General features: G+C 36.4%; 3 protein-coding genes and 1 long non-coding RNA gene across 4 annotated transcripts; 3 read left to right on the top strand and 1 right to left on the bottom strand.

Annotated features, from left to right (window-relative positions):
* Positions 1-276: 276 nt before the first annotated feature.
* On the top strand, positions 277-4526 carry LOC124820751 (Leucine-rich receptor-like protein kinase family protein). The gene is made up of 2 exons (XM_047292511.2): positions 277-2589; positions 2803-4526. The coding sequence occupies exons 1-2, from the start codon at positions 1127-1129 to the stop codon at positions 4244-4246; spliced, it is 2907 nt and encodes a 968-aa protein (XP_047148467.1). The 5' UTR covers positions 277-1126; the 3' UTR covers positions 4247-4526.
* Positions 4527-7830: 3304 nt separating this feature from the next.
* Positions 7831-17156, bottom strand: LOC124820750 (uncharacterized). Its single transcript, XM_047292509.2, has 4 exons — positions 16702-17156; positions 16299-16602; positions 9786-9907; positions 7831-8670 (listed from the first exon to the last, which is right to left on the bottom strand). The coding sequence occupies exons 1-4, from the start codon at positions 16825-16827 to the stop codon at positions 8227-8229; spliced, it is 996 nt and encodes a 331-aa protein (XP_047148465.1). The 5' UTR covers positions 16828-17156; the 3' UTR covers positions 7831-8226.
* A 4554-nt stretch (positions 17157-21710) lies between these two features.
* On the top strand, positions 21711-22668 carry LOC148202246 (uncharacterized). Its single transcript, XR_015784675.1, has 2 exons — positions 21711-22291; positions 22450-22668. It is a non-coding gene; the product is annotated as an uncharacterized LOC148202246 (long non-coding RNA).
* Positions 22669-22813: 145 nt separating this feature from the next.
* LOC124820749 (uncharacterized) lies at positions 22814-24915 on the top strand. The gene has a single exon (XM_047292508.2). It carries the CDS (start codon positions 22855-22857, stop codon positions 24397-24399), a length of 1545 nt encoding a protein of 514 aa, XP_047148464.1. The 5' UTR covers positions 22814-22854; the 3' UTR covers positions 24400-24915.
* The last annotated feature ends 187 nt before the right edge of the window (positions 24916-25102 follow it).

Raw genomic sequence — 25102 nt, 5'->3', positions numbered from 1 at the left:
ACCAGAAAAGGCCACCTGGATCACATTGGATATTGGTTTGACCATCCAACGTAGTCCTATCCGACCATAGAAATTTTATATTGTGGATTATTTAATATAGTATTTATTGTTTTAATTCTTATTTCATTTTATTTTTAATACTATTATACAATGCATTGAGTTAGATTTAAATAATAATGGTTAAAAAAAGAAGAGTACAGGAAGCAACATACCATAAATAAAGCTTTTCTGCTATAAACACATGACACATACAGTAGAAAAAGACTCTCTTTCTCTCTCTTTCTCTGTCTTTGACGTTAGAAGCTTTAAATGCTTCACTTTACTCTCTCTGACACTACCCAGAAGGCATAGAAGACTTAAGAATAGAACAAACCAAACTTCACAGCACAAGCACTAATTTATACTTTTCTCTCTCTCACACTTTCCATTCTTCAATCTTCAACGCAATTCTCATTTCCTCTGTCTCTCTCCCTCTTCCATTAATGGCTTCTCTTACCTCGAGGCCTTCTTTATTATAGCTCTGCGTCCCTTTCGCCGCTTTCCCTGGGAATCAAAATCGAATACTATCAAAGTTTCCTCCTTTTCAAATTTCGTTTCACACCCTCTTAAAAAAAAGTCATTTTTTTTCACCCTTTTATTTTCTTGTTAAATTCGTTAGTGTGAAGTGAGTGCTCTTCTTGAAGGGAGTGATTTTGAAATTCTGAACAGGAAAAAAGAAAAGGCCAAAAGGGAATTTCCTGAATTTGCTTTAATTTGTTTTTCTCTTTTTCATCTTCACATGGCTTTTATTGTCTAATCCTTTTATTTATTTATTTATTTATATATTTCCCCGTTTGTTTGTTTCTACTCCTTCCTTTTTGTTTATATTCATTGAGTTTTGGATACTTGCAACTTCTGTTTCCATTTTGTGTCCTTTTCTAAGCAACCGTGCCACTGTTCTAAGAAGAAACTTCTCCTTCTGTTTGTGAGGTGAGGTGAGGTTTGGTGGTGCATATGTTGGGCTTTGTTAGGACCTACCGACCTTTTCTGCCGGTTATGCAACCTAATGATAACAGAGTTGTTTTTGTCAAGGGGTAGAATTTTGTTGAAATTTGAACATTTCTCTTCATAGCATCAATCTATAAATATGATGCAATTCAGCGTGTGTGTGTTGTTTCTGGTTCTTCTTGCACCGCTTATGTTGGTGGTTTCTGCGGAAACTGGTTTCAATGATGATGTTTTGGGTTTGATCGTGTTCAAGGCTGGTTTGGAAGATCCCAAAAGGAAACTCTCTTCTTGGAATGAGGATGATAACAGTCCTTGCATTTGGGAAGGTGTGAAGTGTGATCCTTCATCCAATAGGGTCACTGCTCTTGTTCTTGACGGGTTCTCTCTTTCTGGGCATGTTGATAGGGGCTTATTGAGGTTGCAGTTCCTTCAAATTCTCTCCCTTTCAAGGAACAACTTCACAGGGCCTATAAACCCTGATCTTCCTGGCCTTGGGAGTTTACAAACTGTGGACTTCAGTGACAATAACCTCTCTGGGGAGATCCCAGAAGGGTTTTTCCAACAATGTGGCTCTCTCAGGACAGTTTCATTTGCCAAGAACAACCTCACAGGTAAAATTCCCGAGTCCTTGAGTTCCTGCTCCAATTTGGCAACTGTTAACTTCTCCTCTAATCAGCTCCACGGGGAATTGCCTAATGGAGTGTGGTTCTTGAGGGGGCTACAGTCACTTGATCTGTCGGACAACATGCTGGAGGGAGAAATTCCTGAAGGCATTCAGAATCTGTATGATATGAGGGAGTTGAGTCTCCAGAGGAACAGGTTTAGGGGAAAGCTTCCTGCGGATATTGGAGGCTGCTTACTTCTAAAATCACTTGATTTGAGTGGTAATTTTCTCTCTGGGGAACTCCCTCAGTCAATGCAGAGACTCACTTCTTGCACATCACTTAGTTTGCAGGGAAATTCATTCACAGGGGTCATTCCTGACTGGATTGGGGAATTGAAGAACCTAGACATGCTGGACCTTTCTGCCAATTCATTTTCTGGTTGGATTCCTAAGTCATTAGGAAATCTTGACTCTTTACATAGATTGAATTTGTCCAGGAATCAGTTGACAGGAAACCTGCCTGATTCTATGCTGAACTGCAACAAGCTTTTGGCTTTTGACATCAGCCACAATCACTTGGCAGGCCATGTTCCTTCATGGATTTTTAAGATGGGTGTGCAAAGCATATCTCTTTCTGAGAATGGCTTCAGCAAGGGCAATTATCCTGCACTTACGTCTACACCTACATCTTATCATGGTCTTGAAGTTCTGGATTTGTCATTCAATGCATTCTCTGGTGTGCTTCCATCTGGCATTGGAGGACTTAGTAGCCTACAAGTCTTCAATATCTCTGCTAACAATATCTCTGGTCCTATTCCTGTGGGTATAGGTGAACTTAAGTCTTTGTACATTATTGACCTAAGTGACAACAAGCTTCATGGAAGCATTCCTTCCGAAGTAGAAGGGGCAATTTCACTCAGGGAGCTAAGGCTGCAAAAGAACTTCCTAGGTGGGAGAATTCCAGCCCAAATTGACAAGTGTTCGTCTCTAACATTTTTGTAAGTTTTCTTAACATCGTAGTTGCACAAATGTTTTGTTCTTTGTTACTTAATCTGACTGATTTGTGTTTACAAATTGAGAAGGCCTTTTTTTTGTGTGTGTATGCTTCTGTAAAAGATTGTTGAGAAAAATTGACTTGTTCTGTGAGTTAACATACCTACAATGTTTTGTCTAATTGTTTTCTGTGTATGCTTTTCCATTGAGTTGTGCAGGATTCTTTCTCACAACAAGCTTACTGGTTCAATCCCTGCAACCATTGCAAACCTCACCAATCTTCAATATGTAGATTTGTCATGGAATGAACTCTCTGGAAGTTTACCCAAGGAGTTAACAAATCTTTCTCATCTTTTCTCATTCAATGTATCCAACAACCACCTTGAAGGTGAACTACCTGTGGGTGGCTTCTTCAACACCATCTCCTCCTCATCAGTCTCCGATAACCCATTGCTGTGCGGTTCTGTTGTCAACCACTCTTGTCCGTCTGTTCATCCTAAACCTATTGTCCTGAACCCCAATTCTTCAGGTTCCAACTCCAGCATTTCCTCACAGACCCATCGGCATAAAATCATACTAAGTATCTCTGCTCTTATTGCTATTGGAGCAGCTGCTTTTATCGCCATTGGTGTGGTGGCTATTACTGTCCTAAATATCCACGTGCGTTCCTCAATGGAGCGTATGCCTGCTACATTTGCATTGTCTGGGGGAGAGGACTATAGTGGTTCGCCTGCAAATGATCCAAACTATGGCAAGCTTGTCATGTTTTCTGGTGATGCAGATTTTGCTGATGGAGCACATAACCTTCTCAATAAGGAAAGTGAAATAGGCCGTGGTGGATTTGGAGTTGTTTATCGAACTTTTCTTCGCGATGGGCACGCAGTTGCAATCAAGAAGCTTACAGTCTCCAGTTTGATCAAGTCCCAAGAAGACTTTGAAAGAGAAATTAAAAAGCTTGGAAAGATCAGGCACTCCAATCTTTTGGCACTTGAAGGTTATTATTGGACATCCTCCTTGCAACTCCTTATTTATGAGTACCTCTCAACTGGGAGTTTGCATAAACTTCTGCATGATGACAACAGCAAAAACGTCTTCTCATGGCCACAAAGGTTCAAGATTATTCATGGCATGGCAAAAGGGTTGGCCCATTTGCATCAAATGAACATAATCCACTACAATCTCAAATCAACCAATGTTCTCATTGATTGTTCTGGTGAGCCAAAGGTTGGAGATTTCGGCTTGGTGAAACTACTGCCAATGCTAGACCATTGTGTTTTGAGCAGCAAAATTCAAAGTGCACTAGGGTACATGGCGCCAGAATTCGCTTGCCGGACGGTTAAGATCACCGAGAAGTGTGACATATATGGTTTTGGGATCCTGGTGCTGGAGGTGGTGACAGGAAAAAGACCCGTGGAATACATGGAGGATGATGTGGTGGTTCTCTGTGACATGGTTAGGGGTGCATTGGAAGAAGGAAAGGTGGAGCAATGTGTTGATGGAAGGCTCCTCGGTAACTTTGCTGCAGAGGAAGCAATTCCTGTGATAAAATTGGGGTTGATTTGTGCATCACAAGTGCCATCAAACCGTCCAGATATGGCTGAGGTAGTCAACATACTAGAGTTAATCCAATGCCCTTCAGAAGGACTACAGGAATTAGAATGACTTTTGTTGCAGTCTTTGAGAAACAGCATATATTGCAGTACCTGGTGAAGAACAATCCGGTTAAAAAGCTCTACACATTCAAAGAATATCATTCAGTCACCAACTTTTGTTTGTTCAAGTTGAAGTTTTCTTCTTTTGCTCTCTTAAATTTTGTTCATCTCTTAATGTATTACTGGATTTTTCTTCACCAGTTAGACGACTGATACAAGGATAATATATCATATATCATATATCCCTTAATCACACATTTCCCTCCAAAGAATGAAATGCATTTTCTGAACTTTTACCTGTTTCAATTTTATGGTTTCCTCATGCTGGGACAAGTTGTGCGTTATTCATGTTGGTAGTTGCTATCAAGTACCCCACCTCGTATATGGTACACTGCTAAATGACACTGAACTTTAATGACTGTGAAAAGATGGTTCACACGAATACACAGAGGCCAAACTCTGCTGCACTTTAGACAGACTTTACTATGGAACACGTCAAAGACAAATGGAGATAAACCCAAAGTTTGGTCTGTAGAGACTACACAATAGAAGATGTTATTAACTTGTGTTCTATTATGCACACACATATACTACTATTATTTTCATTTTTGTCTGTGATAATGTAACTTTTGTTGATCCCACAGTAAATAAAATTCTTGTCTAATCCATTGAAAATCTTTATTTATGGTTGAGAATAATCTTCAATACCATGTAAGAAAAAAAGATTATAAACTGTTTTGAATTAAAAATGGTGTAAAAAAACATGACTTTTACTATTAGAAGCAATATGATATGAGAAAATCATCACTTGAAAAAAAAGAAAAAAGTTATGTTACTAATGTGTATGTTTTGGTTGAAAAACGTTGTATATATAGCTTGCTTTTCCATTTCCTCTTTCTGTATGGAAACAAAGATGAGATTTAGAATAAATTAAAAGGAAAGGGGAACAGACAGAAACAAACACTCAGAAAGAATAATTGGACGCAGCCAGAAATAATGCACCGAAGAAAAAGCATCATTTGCTTTATTCACACTTTCAAACCCAACTCTAATATTTTTTTAATTCTCTTTAGTAGAAGAGTGGCAGTTGATGATAGTAATTGTTGGTGGTAGTAAATTTAATAATTAAAGCTTGGAAATGAAGTGAAAAAAAAAGGGCATTGCTTATATAAAAAAGATTGTTGGAGAAGTGGCACACAACACAACCTTATCAAATAGGCTTTGTTGGTTCGACATCATGAAAGCACAGGCACAGGATGTCCTTAAAAGCACCACCAACTCACTAGCTTTTTCAAATGGCAACATTTGGTGCAGTGCATGGCAATCATGCCATGTTCCAACTTGTGAACTGTTTCTGTCTTGAAAGAAGAATAAAAAAAATATTGCACACTTTAATCATCAGAAATTATGTTCCATGTAGCTCATTGATTTACGTTCACGCTACCATGTACAAAGATGATTGTGTCTACGTGTGAAACAGTAAACAAAAGCAATGTGCAGATGTCTCTGCAGATCATTATACCATCACTGATCATGAATGGTTGGATGATAATTACAATTAACCTACTTATAACAATGCTGTGTTTTTTGCTTCAAGCAAAAAACATTCTCAAACAGTTCATCATTTGCTGATATTTTAGTTTTTGTAATATGTGACTTCATTAAAATAAACTTTGAAACATGAAGTGGTGTAAGAAAGAAATGATTAAGATGAAGTTTGATGAAGTTTGAAATGAGTAGGAAGTGAAAGTGGTCGATTAGAATAAACTTTGAAAGCATGTTGGCATCCATGGATGTGCACCTTTTGGTTTACTTTGTGGAGACAAAATGACACACAATCCATGAACTGAGTGAGCATGTAGAGGGCTAGATAATTGTGTAGCAGAACTTGTGCATCAAATTTTAAACAAAACTATTCTTCACCATCAAGAACAGCATATTATGGAACCACAATAATTACTTAGTGTCCATAACTTTTGCATAAGAACAAAAGAACCCAAGAAGAGTCTGATATGTGTCATGTTTTTCATTTATGATGATGCTCTGCAACATTCAATGGATCAGATTCAAATATGGGATGTTTGGTTTGAAAGAAGTCACGTAGAATGTGAGAAAGTAATTTGAAAATAAACATTCAAAGTTAGTATATAAATTATTAAGCTAGAAATATATTTTTTTTTTGTGAAAAATTAAATTGTACTTATGGTTCCTTTTAAAAACTGGTGACCCTTATCCCCACCAACTTAAACTAGCCTTTTTGTTCAAGAAAAAGGCTCATTGAAGTCACCAAATAACATTAGGTTTTGAGAGTTTCTTTTTCCTCTTACGTCAACCTAAAGCGTTTGACTTGAAATAGTCAAAGTTTAAAGTTGCTTTTGAATACAGAGTTTATGACCAAAATAGCTTTCTTAGTGAACAAAAATAAATTTAATAAAAACTTTTAAAATAAAATAAAAAAAGAAGTTATTTAAAAACTAATTTAGTGACCATTGTAATTAAAATAAAATCCTTAGTTTGGTTCTACAAATAACCAATTTAGAAAGTCTTTTTAAAACTTATTTACAATATTTCTTTTAGTTTCTCTCTTCCACTCATGATTGTTTTACTTTGGTTGTCTTAGATTCGCGTTGTGTTGTGTATTCACATTAGATTTACCTTAATTTCGTTGATGACACAAGCATTCCCTTTTATCAACTTCACTTCTTCCTTTCCACCTACCACAAGTTCTAAATTAGGGATCACAATGGGCGTATTATTAAACTCGCCAGTATTCTTTGATTTTTTTTTAAAATTTTAAATATGATTATTTTAAAAAATATTTTTAAAATATAAATTCAAATAAAAAATTCATCAGAAAGTATAATTTATATAAAATTACATAATAAAATACTAGTATAAATAAAATTAGTATTTCTGAAAGATAAATTAAAATACGTTTCATAGTAAACTATAAGTTTAAGTAAAATTCGTCTGTTTAAATAAAATTAGTCTATTTCAAAAATAAATTTAATTCTATAAGTGTTAATAAAAAGTTTAAATCTATAAAATCATATTACAAACAATTATTCAAGCATCATGTTTATAAATTTTCTTTGATAATTTGATTCTAAACAAAGTGGGTAGGTCAAATGTTTATAACTGTTATTTATCCATTAAAAGTACTCATTTAGTATCTACTACGAATTTTGATACAAATCTTTTTGTTAATCCTACTTCCACTTCCTCTTATGCATCACCAACTTCCTCCTTTTTTTTTTCAAAAGTAGCAACAAGGTTACATTTTGTCCATAGAAGATTTTTTATTAGATTTGCTTTGATAAACGATAATTGTTTGATTTGTTTGAGCTCGATGTGTGAAGGGGTGGGAGTGGGAAATCTATCGTGGATTTTAATATTGACAATTTTGAAGGGAATGCGATTTTATCTCAAAATAATATCTCTATATTTTGCACTTATTTACATTGTAAGGTTAGAGAATATGAAAAAATTATGTATATTTCAAAATACACTGTCAAATAGAGCAATGAAATCATAACTATTACTTGCTACTTGGTAATAGAAAAGGACTTCCAACCGAACAAGACATTTCAGAAATCAGATTCAACCATATCTTTTGAAGAAAAACTAGCCTCAAAGAAGCCTACAAAAGTTTTTATTTTTGAGATCACAAGAATAGTATGTCTAATAAATCTGACAACCAAAATATACTTTACCTCCTATATTTTCATTTACAGTTTCTTTAGTCTCTCGTTTTGGCTAAGGCTCTCACTATTACATGTTCAATACAAAAATTCAATGTGTTATGACTATTACACTTCCTCTTTCCTTTGTGTCCCTTCCATGGACATGCATCAAAATTAAGCCCCAGCAAAGCCACATTGGTCACATCCCCGACTCTTGTGCTTCACCCTGCTTTCTGCTTCCATTTCTTCCTTTTCTACTTTGAGGTTAAACATTATACCAATTCCCTTATCTTTTGCCTGCTGATAACTAATCATCCCAGTTATTCTCCCATCCATCTTTGTTTGATGATCTAGAAGTAAGGCCGTTTGCCGAAATGCTTGCTGCAAGTGCTGCCGGTGACTTCACTGCCACGTTGTCGTCCCAATCATCATCCCAATCCTGATCCCAACCTTCAGCAGATTCCATATGGGCAGCTGCAGCAGACTCAGGCAGGGCCATTTCAAGCTCTTGATATGGAATCTCATTCTGACGTTTCTTCCTAAAAGCGCAGCAAACCCATGTTGCTCCAATCATTAGGACCATCAATATGAGGAAATAGGCACCATTTACTGGAGTTAAAACTTTGTCATAAGAAGGAAGACGCAGAAAAAAGTTATTTTCAGGTTTATGAAGCAGGTGAAGCACACAATCCTCTTTTCCAGCATACAAAGTCAATTGGGTACTTTCACTGCTACTTCGTGTGATGTTGATCTGAAAAAAGAGAGTCCAGAAGCAGTAAGATGGGAACTTTAGAAACGAAATGTAATTGAGTAAAGGAAGAAGTTTTGGTCATCAATTTTATTTCTCATGAAAAACATCTAAAACAATATACATAACACACAAGCTCGAACAGATGATATTGAGACAGCAAGTACAAAAACCAACAAATAAGAGCTTTACACAAGAAAGATCACCCTGTTCTTCTTAGACAGATGCATAAGGAAGAGCAAGAAATATGAGCAATGAAGTGATGGTAGTGTAACGGCAAGAGGTGGAATAGTAGTTGACTGGATTTGCAAATTGCACAATTTAAATTATGAATGTTTGTAAAAGAATTACTTTGTTAAGGTAAGTAGATATACACAAACATTATAATCCGAATTCAATTAACTTCAATATTTCCAGAGTATTAAGTTTGGACGAGTTGAACAAAATGAACTGAAATGGAAAATAAGGGAACAGCTAACCGCTTGTGGGAAAGCATTACAGCAGTGGAAAGAGAAAATCATATTGAATGGTGTGCTCCTAGGAACACGACACTTTCAGCCAACATTCCATTGGTTTAAGAGAATTAATTTGAATGAGATTTAATGAAAGTTCAGACTTTCCTTCCTAAAATAAGATGGGTTTTAAATACTATTAAAATTTTGAAGTAAAAAATATTTAAAATCTCTTTCCCTTCATTCCTGTTGCAATTTTCATTCTCCCTTACCCTAGCATAAATGAACAGTCATTAGTGTCCTTTCCATTCTACTTCATAACTTGGTAACTGTTACATAAAGTCAAACGAACACAGATTCTGAAATTTCATTGCTCAGTGAGTCCTGAAAAATAATAAAATTGATTCAATTTACCCAAAACCCTTTGTCAAATGTTCATTGGTATTTTTTAACAAAAGACATTTTGTCTGTCCAAAATAATACTTATGTGTTCAATTTGTCTCACAATAAACAATAAATTGAGACAGTGGTCAGGAAGCAGTATATCTCAGGCCTCTTGCTTCAGTTTGAAGAACAAGGGATATACACAGTAAAATAGTAACTTCATACATAAATAAAAACATGAATTAAGAAAGAAAGGTCAGTTTAAGATAATATGATTAATACCTTTTCCGTTTTATTTTTGTCAACTTCTATACCTCCAAGAATATTTTCAAAATCATTACGAAGCTTCACGTTGATGATGCCATCTCCTTTGTTTTGAAGAAGAACAACCAAGTATTTGGGATCTGGTTGTAGTTTACAAAGAATACGAATACAAAATAAGTTCATAATTTTGACTTTCATGAAAACAATACTACATTAGTTAAAAAATTGACCTATAGTTTCAACACAAGTAACATGCTTTAGTACACCTCAATAATTAGTAGTTAGTATTTCTCCCATTGTTCCACTTAAAAATATAAATACAAAGGAACCAACCTCAATAACAAAGGGTACTGGAGGAATCTCCTATTATAAACATCATTTAAAATAGAGAGGTGCATGCAGCAATATTGCTTGCATGCACTGTTTCTTCACATGATAAAGGACCAAAGGCCTAAAGTCCACACACACCTAACAGTCAAAATTCTCAAAACAAGCTCGATCAGACTGACTGGTTGAACAGGTTAAACAAAAACTGATGAATATAGAAGTTTACTTTGCGTCTTACAAGCAATCAATTCTTAAATGAAAGCAAATATGATTATAGTAATTAACTAATCCGTTTCCAGTCTTTTAGGAAAAGGATTACGCCCAGTTTAAAAACTAGCTCCACCACCACAAGGAATGATTGGTTAAAAATTAAAAGGGTCCCTATATTATTTTGTCAAACTAAGTTTACTCCTTCTAGTTTTAAATTTATGAATTAGTCATCCAACTCTTAACATATATGAAATTATTCTTTCTTTACGCTTAAATTTAACATTTAGGGGTCGGTTTTTGAATGCTAAAAATTAGGACGAGTAACTAAGTTCACATGTTTATCAAAGTTTTGGGACCAATTCATCAATTTGAAATTATAGGGACTAAAACCCAGTTTCACCAAAAGTACAAACACTAAAAACATATAAGTTTTCCAACAGTTGAACAAAGGGTTATATGTTTTTTGATCCTATAAATATTACAAAATTTTGGTTTTAGTTCTTAAAAAATATGTTAGTTTTTGACTTTATATATCTGTTCATAAAAAATAAATCAATTCAACTTTTTCTCATATGTGTGTGTGTGTGTGTTTTTCACAATTATTCTATCTCGTCTTATTTCTCTTTGCACAGTAAATACACGCATTGCCATGGTTTGAAACAAATAGTCTGTAAATAGTAATACATAGTATAGCAAAATGTTAGATATATTATATCTTTTATCTTTTAATTAGTTTGTTATTATTTCTCATTTGTATTTTGGGCTTAGCCCATATTTCTTCTATTATAAATAGAGAACCCTATGTGTGTATTTTACACAAGGGAGATTAATTCAAATATAGTTTTTCACTATATTCAACATGGTATCAGAGCAGGTTCTCTGATCTCTTCTCGTGGCCTCTGCTGTCTGCCGGCGGCCGGTCGCCATGGCCGCCGGCAGCCCCTAAAATTTCCCTTTCTCTTCTTCTGAAATCTGTGCCATAGTTAGTATCAGTGCAACCAGTCGCCTCTGCCATCGACCATCGCCAGCCACTGTCTGCCGCCAACCTCTGTCCGCGGCCGGCCACCGTCGCCGCCGCTTCCGTCGCCGTCGCCACCGCCGGTCACCGTCACAGTTTCGACGGGTAACCTGCGGATCTGGACCGTCTCTTCGAGCGACGGCCAACCACGCCGGTTTCGAGAGCCACTTCTCAGTCACGCACTGCCACGCAGCGCTTCTTTCTGGCCAGTCCGCCGCCGCAGCCGTCGCCGTTTGCTCCGGCGAAGTCAAGGGTTAGGTGCGCCTTGAGAAGCGCAACCCAACCCTAGTGGTCCCGTCCTCCGAAGCCTCCGCACCAGCTGTCACGCGCCGCTTCTTCTCGGCCAGTCTCGGCCGCGTGTTCTGCACGTGCCGCCTTCCCGGTGTCAGAGTTACACCGCGACACCTCCATAGCTCTTGCCGGACCTCCCTCTCTCTGTTCAGACCTTCCAGAGCAGCCATTGCTGCCATCTTCGTCTGTCTTCGTCTCCGCCGTTGATTGTCTAGGCACCGTTTTCCGCTGTACAGGCACTGTTTGCCGCTGTCCAGCCATTGTTTTGCCGCTGTCCAGCCATTGTTTTGCTGCTGTCCGCGCCGTCTGCCGCTGTCCGCGCCGTCTGCCGCTGTCCGGCGCCGTCTGCCGCTGTCCCGCGCCGTCTGCCGCTGTCCCGCGCCGTCTGCCGCTGTCCCGCGCCGTCTGCCGCTGTCCCGCGCCGTCTGCCGCTGTCCCGCGCCGTTTGCCGCTGTCCAGGCACCGTATGCTTCCAACCACTGTAGGCCCCCATCACCTCGTCAGTTAGTGATGGCAGTCCCTGTAGTTTTGTCGCTTCCAGCCACTACAGGCCCCATCAGTCAGTGATGGCAATTTAGTCCCTACAGTTTTATAGCAGTCAACCGCCGTTGCAGTCGCTACCGCCTCAGACAGACGCAACTGCGTCAGTTCTTCTTGGGCTAGAGTTTAGCCCGATCTTCTTGTGATACATGGCTAAGTATCACCACTTGGGAGTTGTCCAGCAAAGAATTTTGGACCTCCAACATGTCTTTGGATCTTTGATGCCTTTGTTTCAGCATTGTAGCTTAATATTTTGTTTTGTTTTAGTGGTTCAGCAACTGTGATCTTTCACATTTCCACCTTCACACTAAGGGGAGTACGTTTCCAAGACACTGCAAGTCACATAAATATGGGTGTAGTCCCTGCAGTTTTGTAGATTTCAGCTACTACTGTTGATCCCGTCACCCATCCATCATTGATGAGGATTTAGTGTAGTCCCTGCAGTTTTGTAGCTCTTAGCTTTCAGCTACTACTGTTGATCCCGTCACTCATCCATCATTGATTGGGAATCAGTCCTTGCAGCTTGTCATTGTCCACCACTGCTCTCCTTCATCCACTTTTGAAGTTGAAGTTTCACAAGCTGTTGTTAGTCCATCTATGTTTGCCTCACACTCTTGAAGACAAATCATCTAGTTCAACACTGAGTTCATCTATTCCAAGCTTAGTTCATACAATTTGTATGCTCCAGCTTGAGGGGGAGTGTTAGATATATTATATCTTTTATCTTTTAATTAGTTTGTTATTATTTCTCATTTGTATTTTGGGCTTAGCCCATATTTCTTCTATTATAAATAGAGAACCCTATGTGTGTATTTTACACAAGGGAGATTAATTCAAATATAGTTTTTCACTATATTCAACATATAGCAAAAAGAATAAACTTATGAGGACCAAAACTAACAAAAAGTATTCCAAAGGACTGAAAAAAACTCTTTGGGTAACTAAAAGCAAATTTAGGCCGTAATAAATTATTACTAGTTTAGCAACAATGACCTAGCCTTTTTATAAAATATTTATTTACACAAAGGGAAGGATAACACAATGGGTATATATGATAAATATTCAATAAGAGTTTAAAGATAAAAGAAAGAAGGGCAAATAGTCGAATCAGAACATCAAGTATTGACATATTTTGTGTTTAGAACAATAAGAAGAAGAAAATCAATCCTAATACAAAAACTTTAATTCTATTAATTTTGTTTCAACTGGTAATGGTTAAGGTAAATAATAGTAACATGCGTTTATTAAAATATTAAAGAGAATATTAACATTAATATACAATTAAATGTTAATATGCAATTAACCTTGAAGTAACATTTACTTTTTGTTTTGTAAATTAAAAATCCTTAGTGATTTCTTCAAAGTTAATTGCATATTAACACTAATTTTCACTTTAATAAAAAAAGGTAACAATTACTAAGATAAAACATGTATTCAATAACCTTAACTATTGAGAGTTCAAACAATATTAACAGAATTAAATTTTTTGTAATAAGACTGTAGTTCTTTTTTTATTGTACTGTAAACAAAATATGTCAAATACTTGTTGCAGTGAGCTGACTATTTACCCAGTAAAGAAGAAATGGTAAAAAGTTGTCAATGTAGGAAAGGTACCCAATCCCTCGGTATTTTGGTAAAAGGCACCCTGCGTGCTTTACACTGAAAACCAAACACTTGATCTTACAGAAGGCAGTGGCTTACCTCATCCCAAAGAAATGAGAGAATTAGAGTCTCATTCTTTTCTCGCTTTTTTTTAATAACTCATTTATTAAACAATTCTACACCACTCAACAATCAATTTCTCATCCAAAATCTATTAGGTTTTGAAAACTGATTCCACAAGAAGTGTTTTAGAAACCAAAAAACAGAAACAGCTGGGAGATGTTTTCTCATCCTCTTCTGTTTTGTTAAGTGATCTCTGATTCAAGGAACAAACTTTTAAAAAATTAGAAAATAGAAACCTGCCCAGGGAAACACTTCCAAATGTGCTTTGGGGGACACGAGTCTAAAAAACAGAACAATTTTTGAAATTAGTTAACAAACAAGGCCCTACACTCCACCAAAACCAGTAATGTATTTGGCTTCCAAAACCAATCAAACTAGTTATCAAACTCAAGACTAAAAAATAGCCTAACAAAGAATTCTATTCGGTGTTTATTAATAGAGGGAGACAATTCATGGGTCCAAGCAAAACCGAAAAGGCCAAAACGGTTATGGTGGATGGCATTGAAGGTTATTGCAGAACCAAGGCAGCAAAAATAAAAATATAACAGTATGCAAATACACTGATCTTTAAAGCTAAAACACAGTTTCATATGGGCGAATGCAAAATAAAAGTTGTTCACTAGACCCCACAAATGACCAAGTGGCCAGAGAAGGTAACTGGAAAATGAGGAAAATAGGGGAAGAGAAGAAAAGGTGGGGTTGTTCACTTGAAAACGCATGTCACCATAGGTGAAGTTTTGTCAGCAGGGAGAGGAAAGAAAAAAAAAAACAGAGATCCAAGTGTGCTGAAAATGATAAGATATCAACATTGACGATTTATCATTAGGGTTTCACTGGTCGAGGACATACCCATGAAAATGGATCAGATTGTATCGTAGTGGTCCTTTTTAGGAGGGAACTTTCTGCCATAACCATTTTCCGAATCTGTGTTTCCATGATAATGACTACTGCCACAGGACTACCACAAGAATCCACCATGCCATAAATATATATGGTGTAGCAGAAGAAGCAGAACAACATAAAAACAGATTACTTGCACAACGAAGCACACACTTGATTAACTAAGCAGTGATCACTCATTTACTGCCGACAGGTTAATTTCTCTCAAAGTGTACAACAACAAATAACTTCTTTCTAACTTCTAGAAATTTCCTTTCAGCGACACTAAATCATTATTGAAAATTTGAAATTGTTACAACTAGTAACTGTGAACTATGAGCAATCAGGGTTACCAAAGGCTGGGGGAGGGGAGGTTGGAGGGATTTCATAAACTAAAATTAGTTAATGTAAGGGTTAAAAATAAAAATTTATAGAAGGAAGTTCATACAAATTAACTTGTGCAAAAGCAGTTCAAATGAAATAGCACAAGTTCCCTTAATTCTCTTTCCCTTTTTTTACCTTATTTAAAATTTATACATAAACAACTTGTAAATTGTCACTAAACTAGTTCAAAATCAAACATTAGGCAAGCAAGAACTAATAATACTTAAGAAGGGATTCTATTTCACATTGATTTTCTTTCAGCGACACTAATATGTTATTGAAAATTTGAAATTGTTACAACTAGTAACTGATGAACTATGAGCAATCAGGGTTACCAAAGGCTGGGGAGGGGACGTTGGAGGGACTTTAAAGTATGAATAACTAGAAAAAATTATGAAATAAACTTCTCCATAAACTAAAAAATATGAAATCAAACTTTATGCAAGCAAGAACTAATAATACTTAAGAAGGGATTCTATTTCACATTGATTTGAAGCTAACTTTAAAATTTGTTAAACACTTCTTGAGAATCTAAATTACTCATACAAATTCATTTCACAAAGCCAGGAATCAAATTGAAACCTAAAATTTAAGAACAACAACAATAGCCTTTTCCACTTTGATTAGGAAAGAAAATTTTTGGATCAGTGATAAATTTGAAATCAAGTTAATTCAATAAAACAAGCTTCATTTGCGTTCTTTGAATCGAAGTTGTTCTTTTCTAAAAAAAAGAAGCTATCCTATGAATGGCAGATACAGAGGATGAATTTATTTCCATTTTCTTGTAGTGAAAGTGCAGGAAAATTGCCTGAGTATCAAGTGCTTTGAAATGAAATACATAACTGCCAGCACCATTCACAACGTTCTATCAAATGCATGAGCATTCAGTTATCAAACATTATCAATTTGGTAAACAGAATCTAACTAGAATTCCATACCATCGAAAGACTAACCGTTTAATATAGTCATTCTGAACATAGAAAATAAATTATGAGCATGTGCACAGTGAATGTCCTCCAATTATGAGCACATAAACACAAATAACAACCAATAACACGTGGACCAAAACATTAAATACACACTCACAAATAAAGAAACAAACTATTTAACGATGAGACTTAATGAAATAACCAAAAGCAATGCTGAACAGTAAGTACCAGTTTTTAAAACGCAAGCAAGCAAGTCGCCACCATCTGTGCACTTGTTCAAATCCTCACAAGTCTCAGTGGTGGTAGAATGTGAAAGTTTCCCCTTATTTTCCACCTTCCCTTGTTTCTGATCCTTATGACCGCCATCACCATCCTTTTTCGGTGGAGGAGGTACATTCGGAGGAGGAACTGCATTCTTTTGTCCATCATTTGCATTACCCACTGTGGGTAAAGGTTGTGGTTGTGGTTGTGGAACAGGGGAAACAGGACTATCCCTATTGACCGTGTTGGTTCCACCAACAGGGTTTGGATCCTAAAGGCGAAAACTTTATTCAACCATCGTAAGAAAAATAAAAAAGTTTAAAATAAATGGAAACTATTCAAAGCACGGAAGCATAAGAAAGAAACTAACCTTTGTTTTGGCATCGTTAGGATCAGCAGCAATCAACTTTCGGAGTTTCAGAACAAAGGAGTCGTCAGAAACATCAGATATAACCATAGGCAACAATAAAAGTAACAGCAAAGCGTGTGTTCTCATTGTGATCGAGCTGCAACACTCTCAAACACACACCTTCGATGGAAAAATTGGGAGGAACGTGAATACAGGAAGAGGAATCAGAGGAAACCCTTTTCAGATTGAAATCAGAGGGTGGCGTGGTAGTGGAAAAACGGATGGAAAACTAAAAATTAAAATCAATAAAGAAGCCCTTTGGAATGGAATCTGAAAGAGAAGGAAGAAGAAAAACTGAGGAAATAGAGATTGGGGTTGAGATTGTAACCAGAAATGGTGAAGTGAGAATTAGGAAAAGAAAAAATGGAAGACTTGACGCAGTCTACTTCATCATGGATACTCTCTCAGGAGAGACATTGAAACGAGGCGAAGAACGCGTATACCCCATTATGGGCTGGATTCGTGTTGGAAATGGGTCTGGCTGGTGAGAATGCCCGTTGTTCTGCCGGCTATTACTTTCTACAACCCCCTAATTACTAATTGCATCCCACATTATTAAAAAGACTAAAATACTCTTTCTCACCGTACCATACTACATACTACCGCTGTTACGGCTGTCACTTCCATGACCACTAAAGAAAAAATGAAAAACGCTGCAAAATAACAAAAAGCTACATGTAATTGTATTTACAATTATTATTTTATTAATTTTTTTCTTGTGTGCTAATTTGATATTTATTAACTTTTATCAATTACACACTATAAAAGATTGACAATTTGAATATTCTAACATATTTTTCGCTACCATGTTCTCTTTGTTTTTTAGTTTTAAATTTGTTATTGTTTTTAAGATTATGTGATTTTGGCCTTGAAGTAAACTATTTAAAGTATATAATAATTTAATTTTGAAAAACAAAAACATCTTCAACGAGACTATCCACTAGAACATAATTTACAAAGTAACACAGTTTATTTTATTTTAATAGAGTTTTGTGACACAGTTAATAAAATTTCTCATAAAAAAAATTAATTGCATATTATTTTTACTAAAAATTTGTGAATATTGTAGGACCAAGTAATTGATGATTAACTTATGTAAATTTTAGTTACATGAAGAGAGACTTGGTTTGTGTAAAACCCTGAAAATGACACCTGGAAGGGAGGGACAAATGTCTCTACCAAAAGAGATTTAACATTTTATATAATTTTCCAAACCACAGCTGATCTCATTTTTTTATAAATATGCATCTCTCTAAAAACTCAAACATCTATCTTTTCTCCTTTTTCTCTCTAGAAATTCTTCATCTCCTTTCATCTTTTCCTCAAACAACCACCGTCTAAGCAATTTGGGAGTCAAGATCTTCAATCTCCACCGATCAAAGTCTGGTTTAGAGTTGGTAAATCTTGTTTTCTTAAATTATTGTTAGATTCTGTAACTTTTAAACACATGTAAGCCAAGTTTCTGGTTGCATGTGTTCATTAGTGTTCTTTTCCCAATTCTGATCACATTTTTGGTCCTTTGGTTGAACTCTTCTCATCAATCGGTGAGCTTTAGGTGTTTATAGAATTTCTGAAATTGGACACAAATTTCTAGAGGATAGAAGTTGTTCGGTCTGTTTGAGGTAAGGGAAGTTAGTAATTTAATTAACGTTTTTCGTATTGAAATTGGTTGTTTAAATGTATGCATGTATGATTGAAAGATTGTGTTGATTTATATGTATGATCGAGATCCTGTGAACTGTTTGGTTTTTTTTTTGCTGAAATGGTGTTCGGTTGGTACTTGGTTGGAGAAAGTGAATGAGAGGAATTGAGAAGTTGAAGCTAAAAATGAAATTTGGTAATGAATTGTGTCTGAGCATGTTTAGTTAGATTGGTTAGAGTCTTTAACTTCTTCGGTAGGGTATGGGAAGTGAGAAATCTGACTTTGGGTTCTTAGGTTCTTATTTATGTGTATTTTAAGGAGAAATCTGTCATAAAACTCTTTAGATTAGTGTTGTTGAAGTTTAAGTATATCCAATTAGGTGTGTATCGATATATGATTCAAGTTGTGAGGATTTGAAGTTAGACAAAGTGTTTAGAAATGGTCATGTTGGGTGCTGTTCATAATTCTGCAAAAGTTATGCAGAACTATGCAGAATGTTGAAATGGTTAGTGTTGATCGTTCGACCTTCTTCTGCGTTCGGTTATTAATTGGGTTCGGTTTCTTTGAAGTCCTCCCAGTTCATGATCGTTCGGCCTTAGTAGCACTCGGTCTTAGTAGTGCTCGGTGATGCACTAAGCACTCGGTCTTGTACTAGCCGTTATGTTAGTGATAGCGCTCGGTCATGTACTGTCTTGGTAGTGCTTGGTCTTGGACCAGTGCTCGTTCGATATAGTGCTCGGTCTTGTACTAGCACTCGGTCTTGGTAGTGCTCGGTCTTGTACTAGCACTCGGTCTAGAGAGTGCTCGGTCTTGCACTAGTACTCGGTTTGGTATTTGTGTTCGGTCTTAACTACGTTCGGCCTCTGATGTGCCTTACCTGTTAACGATCTTTCGGTCTCTCTTAGTGGTCGGTCTTAAATAGTGTACAACCACTTCTTTAGTCTTATCTGTTATGAATCGTTTGGTCTTGTCCTTTGATAAGTGAGTAATCGGTCTCCACCAATCACAAAGTGTTCGGCATAAGGTAAAAATGTTCGATTTAACTCTAGTTTTCGATTGTTCTAGTATTCGGTCTTAAAATTGTGTTAGGCTCATGCTTAAGTCTTGCTCCTAAATGACCGTTCGGTTATGTTATTATGTAGGGAAAGTTTCTCCCGTTCCGTCGTATTCAAGAATGCTGGTTGTTTTACTGATCAGTTTGATTATACTTAAATGTGATATGAATTGAATAGTATGGATATGAAGAAGTATGATGTGATTTATATTATATGGATATGAACGAGTGTTCCAAGGAGGAATATCTCAAAAATGGTTATGGAATTGTAAAGTATGAATATGGTCAGACTAAGCTGTCGTTCATCCTGACATTCTAATGGTCACTGAGTCTCAAGTAGACTAAACTCATGTGTAGACTTGGGTTTCCAACTACAGTGAGGGATGAAGGGCTAACCTCGTGTGGCGGCTTGAGTTTCCAGCTGTGGTAATTCTGATGATTTTCCAGATTACCTTTCCACGAGTGCAAGAACGTCGTAGCTACATAATTCATACAGTTCGGACAATCAGAGTAAAGTGAACAGTCAATGCATGCATTGTTGTATGATTATGGTTGGAAATGTATGATTGTTTGTTGCATGAGGGACTTATTGATTTATATCAGATTTATGTGAGTTATATGTTTACATAGTTAATTAAATTACACTAGCTTACCCTTATTTTCTTGTATTGTCATGTTGTCCGTTCGGTCGTCCTTGTCCTTACGATGATCACTCTGTGGGTGTGAGCAGAAGGCGCAGAAGCTTCTCTAGAGCAGGCACTGGCAGAAGAGGATGGTCTCCGCTGAGAGTAAGACTGTTCGGTCTTGACTTTGTTTGGTATTTAGTATAGGACCGTTCGGTTAATACACTTCTTGTATGACCGATCGGTCTGCCCTTTTGGGTTGTATCAGTGTAGGTTTCTGTAAAGTTTTTAGTTTAGGGTTATTTTAGGATAATTGTAAGTTAAACTTTATTTTCTGTAACTGTTCTATTTTTATTGTAAATGTAATTACTCTTTTAATATAGTTTTCAGCAATATTTTTGGAATGTTCCGGTTTGTTTTGTATTTAATTAATAACTAATAAGTTATTATGTTCATAAATATTTTTATATAAAATTTTAGTGGTATATATTTTTTTAAATGAAGTATGAATTTAATTTTTTAAATCTAACTTTTTATACAGAACAAAATCTGTAAATAAAACTAATACATATCCTTTTTGGTGCAGCTTCTTTGGCACATAATCTTCCAAAAAGCATAGAAAAGATGAAACATATTCTTTGAGGCAAGAAAGAATAAAGTGTTGCATATAATTATATAGCTTCTCGAATACGAAGTTAAGATCCCTAACATACACTCAATAATGTTTTTTTTGTTTAATTAATTTAAACTCAGCAACAAGCAAAATGAAAGAAATTGAAATTACGAAATTCATATCATCAAGTATTATAAATAGATAAATAGAAATTACGAAATTCATATTATCAAATTTTATACTTTTAATTATTTAAGTGTTGTCCTTAAGATTACCGCTAACAAAATTCTATTAGTGATTATACTTGATTCAACTGAATATGAATCATCCCTGATCTGTTTTCAAAAAGTTACTTAAAATAGATTTCAAAAATATTAGTTGTAAACTGTTTAACTTAATTAAAATTATACTTTAATTATTTCGTGTTCATCAGATTTGGACCTATAATTCAAATCAAACCAATGAAATTAGTTTAGATTGGTTTCATTAATTATATATTTTTAATTCAAACTCAACCTAACTACAACTTGTATTATATATATCTTTTCCAATCCAAACTAGTTTAAAGTACTTTTTAACTTGTGTTATATATATTAATATTAATACACATTTAAGACAGAAAAGCTTAATTTTTTTGAGTTTTTATTTATTTTTAAAAAAATATTTTGATCTTCATACATTACATTACCAAATGTCTTATTTTTGATAGTGTGCTTCATCATCAATTTTTTACTATATTTTGGATCAAAAAGTTAGTGATAAATAAAGAGACATCTATTAGAAAATAAATAAATAATTTGCGATTAAAAATAAATAATATTTTTATCCTGCATTACTGTAAAATTAAATATTTATACTAAATAAAGAACATGCAAATATAAAACCTTAAGAAAGTATTTGACAGGTTTGAATTGTTGGAGACTCGAAAAATTGAATTATAGTGAAAAGACGTGTGTTTTGGTGCGAAAATTGATTTTGGAAGACCAAGATAAACGGTTATGACTTGAATGAAAACACTGAAAATGGTGGTTTTGAAAAATGGCGAGAATGGTGAATCTGATACTTTGTTTAGACAAGGACGACTCTTCCAACCAATCTTTAACCTAACAAAAGCAGAAAAGGAAGAAGAAAGAGACTCACTCACTCACTCCACACACACATCAAGTAAAAACATGCAAACCCTTTAAGCCTGCAACCGTCAAATTTCACTTATAAACAAGTGAGAACAAGTGTTGGTCGGAACCACAGCGCAGAAAATGGAAGTGGTCGGAACGAGGTTTGGCGACCGACAGAGCAGTTTGTTGGACGAGTTCGAGAGGCTGTCGTTTGAGGCACACGCGGCACAGCTCAGCAGGGTGATGTTGGGTCGCAGCCTCTCAGAACCAAAGTTGCAGAAGTCACAACCGCGACTCATCAGCGCTGCTCCGATACCTCTGGTGAATCAAGAGCTGATGCAAGCGCCACGTCATCGTGGTGGTGGATCAGGGTTTCACAAGGTGTTGAAGAAACTGCTGAAACCATTTATCGGTAGGAAGAGAGAGGGAAGAAAACAAGCCTCCGTTGATAAGGATTTGCTGTCTTTCAAGGCTTTTAGCAAATCACTGCGCTTCTGATATCTAGTACTATATGCTACCAAAGTTTTCATTATGATCATCATTTTTATTATTACCGTCTATATATATATTATTGTGCATAGTGCATTACTGCTATATGTCTCCACAACATTTAGTTTCAGACATATGGAACTGGTTTTGATCCCAGAATGCTTTTGTTTTAGGGGATTACCCTACGCTGAATGTAAAGTTCTTCACTGTTCATCAAGAAGCTCCCAACTGAATGCACAAAAATGGAAGGCAGCTTATGCATATGGTGATATACTGAGAGTTTTCTTCTTTTTAATAAATGAAATGTTTTGTTCAGGACACTTTTAATTTACAATCATGTACATTTCATATAAAATTCATTGTATATTTTATGCTCAATTAGATACCTTTTATATTTTGTTTTGTCTTTGTTTTCTATTCTGATGTTATTTTAAACGGAAGACTAAAACCAAATGAAAAAGACAAAAAGGTTTGTGTCAGAAAAGAAAAGGTTTCATTTATCCCGAAAGGAAGAGAAGATAAATATCAAAGACAGAGAGAGAGAGAGACACACAACAACGCTTCCTCCTTCAAAGTTAATGGTCATGCCTTCTTCAATTCCAACGTGCTACCATGTTTTACAATCTTGTATTCTAAATACCCCTCTTTTCACAGATATTGCTACGAAAATCAACATTTCCACCCGTAGTATCCGAGCACGAAAGATATCCCTCTCGCTCTCTGCCACTTACCCTTCACCCATCACACATACAACAATAAATGACCTCAATTTTGAGGACAGAGCCACTAGGTTTCGAATCAAAGGTCTTGTCCACAGGATCACAACCTTGTCATCCTCCAACAACAAAATCCAAATGCTACAAATCCTAGAGAAAGACCCTCAATTCCAAACCATATCAGATTTCAATCTCCTTCTCATGGCCCTGGTAATTGCACAAGAGCTTGATATTTGTCTCAGTCTCTTCGCAAAGCTCCCCTCTTTCCAACTTGTGCCAGATTGTTGTACCCACTCCATCATGATAAGGTGCCACTGTGAGAAAAACGACATGGATGAAGCCAAGAGGGCATTGGACACTGCTCTGGAAAAAGGGTTTCGACCGGATGCTGCAACCTTCACCGTTCTCATAAGCTCCCTTTGCAAAAGGGGGAGAGTGAACAAGGCAAGGGAGGCTTTTGAGGCCATGGGAAGAAAGGGTTATAAGGCCGGTGTTCAGGCAAAGAATTGCTTGCTCAAGGGTTTGTCCTATGTGGGGAAGGTGGATGAAGCACTTGAGATGTTGATGGGTATGAAGGGAACCTCATTGGAGCCAGATATTTATTCTTTCACTGCTGTGATGGATGGATTGTGCAAAGTGGGGAGGTCAGGTGAAGCAATGGAGTTGCTCGATGAAGTTGTTGGAATGGGATTGGAGCCCAGTGTGGTCATGTTTAACACCTTAATTCAAGGGTATTCTAGAGAGGGGAGACCAGTGGAGGGTGCCGCCGTGCTGGAGCTGATGAAGGAGCATGAGTGTATTCCTGATTGTGTTAGTTACAACACTGTGCTACATGGGTTGTTGAAGTGGAATGAAGTTCTAGCAGCCCTTGGGGTGTACAAGAAAATGGTGGGGCTTGGGTTGGAGGTGGATGCGAGGTTGATGGGGACTCTGGTGAGGCGTTTGTGTAAGAGGTCAGGGAGGAAAAACAGTCTTCTTCAGGATGCATATGATGTGTTTGAGAAAATGAAAGAGAGGGGTCCAGTGGTTGACCAGCGGACATTTGAGGTGATGATCCAGGCACTGTGTGTGGGGAAGAGATTTGATCATGCTTTTGCAACTGTGAATGAAATGGTTGAATTAGGATATTCTCCGGAGGCAATTACCTTTGACAAAGTGATTCTAGGGCTTTGTGCAGGAGGAAGAGTGGATGATGCAGTGTCAACTTTGGTCCTTTTGCATGCAAGTGGGGGAATTCCCAGTAAAATTTCTTATGATGTGCTGATCAAAGAACTGAATGAAGAGGGCAGACTGTTTTGTGCTTGTAATTTGTTTGGTTCTGCCCTGAAGCTAGGTGTTTTCCCTACTAGGGAACCTAGGCTAAATGTAATCGGGTGGGAGGAACTGCAAGTGACTAGGTTGAGTTAGTTATTCAGGTTAATGTAGATTACAGACGCTGACTTGGAAATTTAGTTGCAACATACTAACAAGTGGATGAGGAATTTCCTGTAAAGGGAAACAGAGTTTGTGAATGGGACGAAAGCAGGCAAGTCATGTTATGAGTATTGGAGGGCAAAGCTACAAGTTAAGTTCAATACCTCTGTTAAGATGCAATGATGTTACTGACGTTCACAAAAAGAGTTGCAATTACAAGAGATTTAGATGAACCGAGTTGTGGAAAGAGAAGTGCTACTTCTGCTCTGAGTGGAGAAGAGGTGTACATGCAATACCATTATTGTTGTGTTTAGATCATAAGGGGTTTGCCGTTGGCTTGTGACAAAGCTATGGTGAGTTAGACATTTAATAAGTTGGTTATCAATATCTCATGTGTACAGATAAAGTTCGTCGTTTGAACTGAGATTATAAGGTGTCATGACTGTCTAAAATACTCGATACTACAAGTTATGGGCACAAACTACACAAATAAACCTGATCTTATTGCCATATGATTACACACTTTTCTTTAAATTATCTTGTTAAATTAGATGACAACCATATACATCTTTAGACAAGTTTCTCCAATAAAAACATTTATGAAAAGAAGAAATTTTCCGCAAACTAAAATTAATTCACGTACAAGTTTAAAATAATTTTTTTTTAAGTTGCAGGAGAAAACATCTATACACTAACA

This window comes from Vigna umbellata, chromosome 3 (genome assembly GCF_029865625.1).
Source record: "Vigna umbellata cultivar VRB3 chromosome 3, Vumbellata_1.0, whole genome shotgun sequence".
NCBI classification, from domain to species: Eukaryota; Viridiplantae; Streptophyta; class Magnoliopsida; order Fabales; family Fabaceae; genus Vigna; species Vigna umbellata.
This window is presented reverse-complemented; position numbering and strand designations above follow the sequence as displayed.

Coding starts and splice junctions, on each gene's coding strand:
- LOC124820751 (XM_047292511.2), top strand. CDS start 1,127: ATGATGCAATTCAGCGTGTGTGTGTTGTTTCTGGTTCTTCTTGCACCG. Junction 2,590..2,802: donor TGTTCGTCTCTAACATTTTT/GTAAGTTTTCTT, acceptor TGAGTTGTGCAG/GATTCTTTCTCACAACAAGC.
- LOC124820749 (XM_047292508.2), top strand. CDS start 22,855: ATGGTCATGCCTTCTTCAATTCCAACGTGCTACCATGTTTTACAATCT.
- LOC124820750 (XM_047292509.2), bottom strand. CDS start 16,827: ATGAGAACACACGCTTTGCTGTTACTTTTATTGTTGCCTATGGTTATA. Junction 16,603..16,701: donor CTAACGATGCCAAAACAAAG/GTTAGTTTCTTT, acceptor TTTCGCCTTTAG/GATCCAAACCCTGTTGGTGG. Junction 9,908..16,298: donor TGCTTGCGTTTTAAAAACTG/GTACTTACTGTT, acceptor AACTACAACCAG/ATCCCAAATACTTGGTTGTT.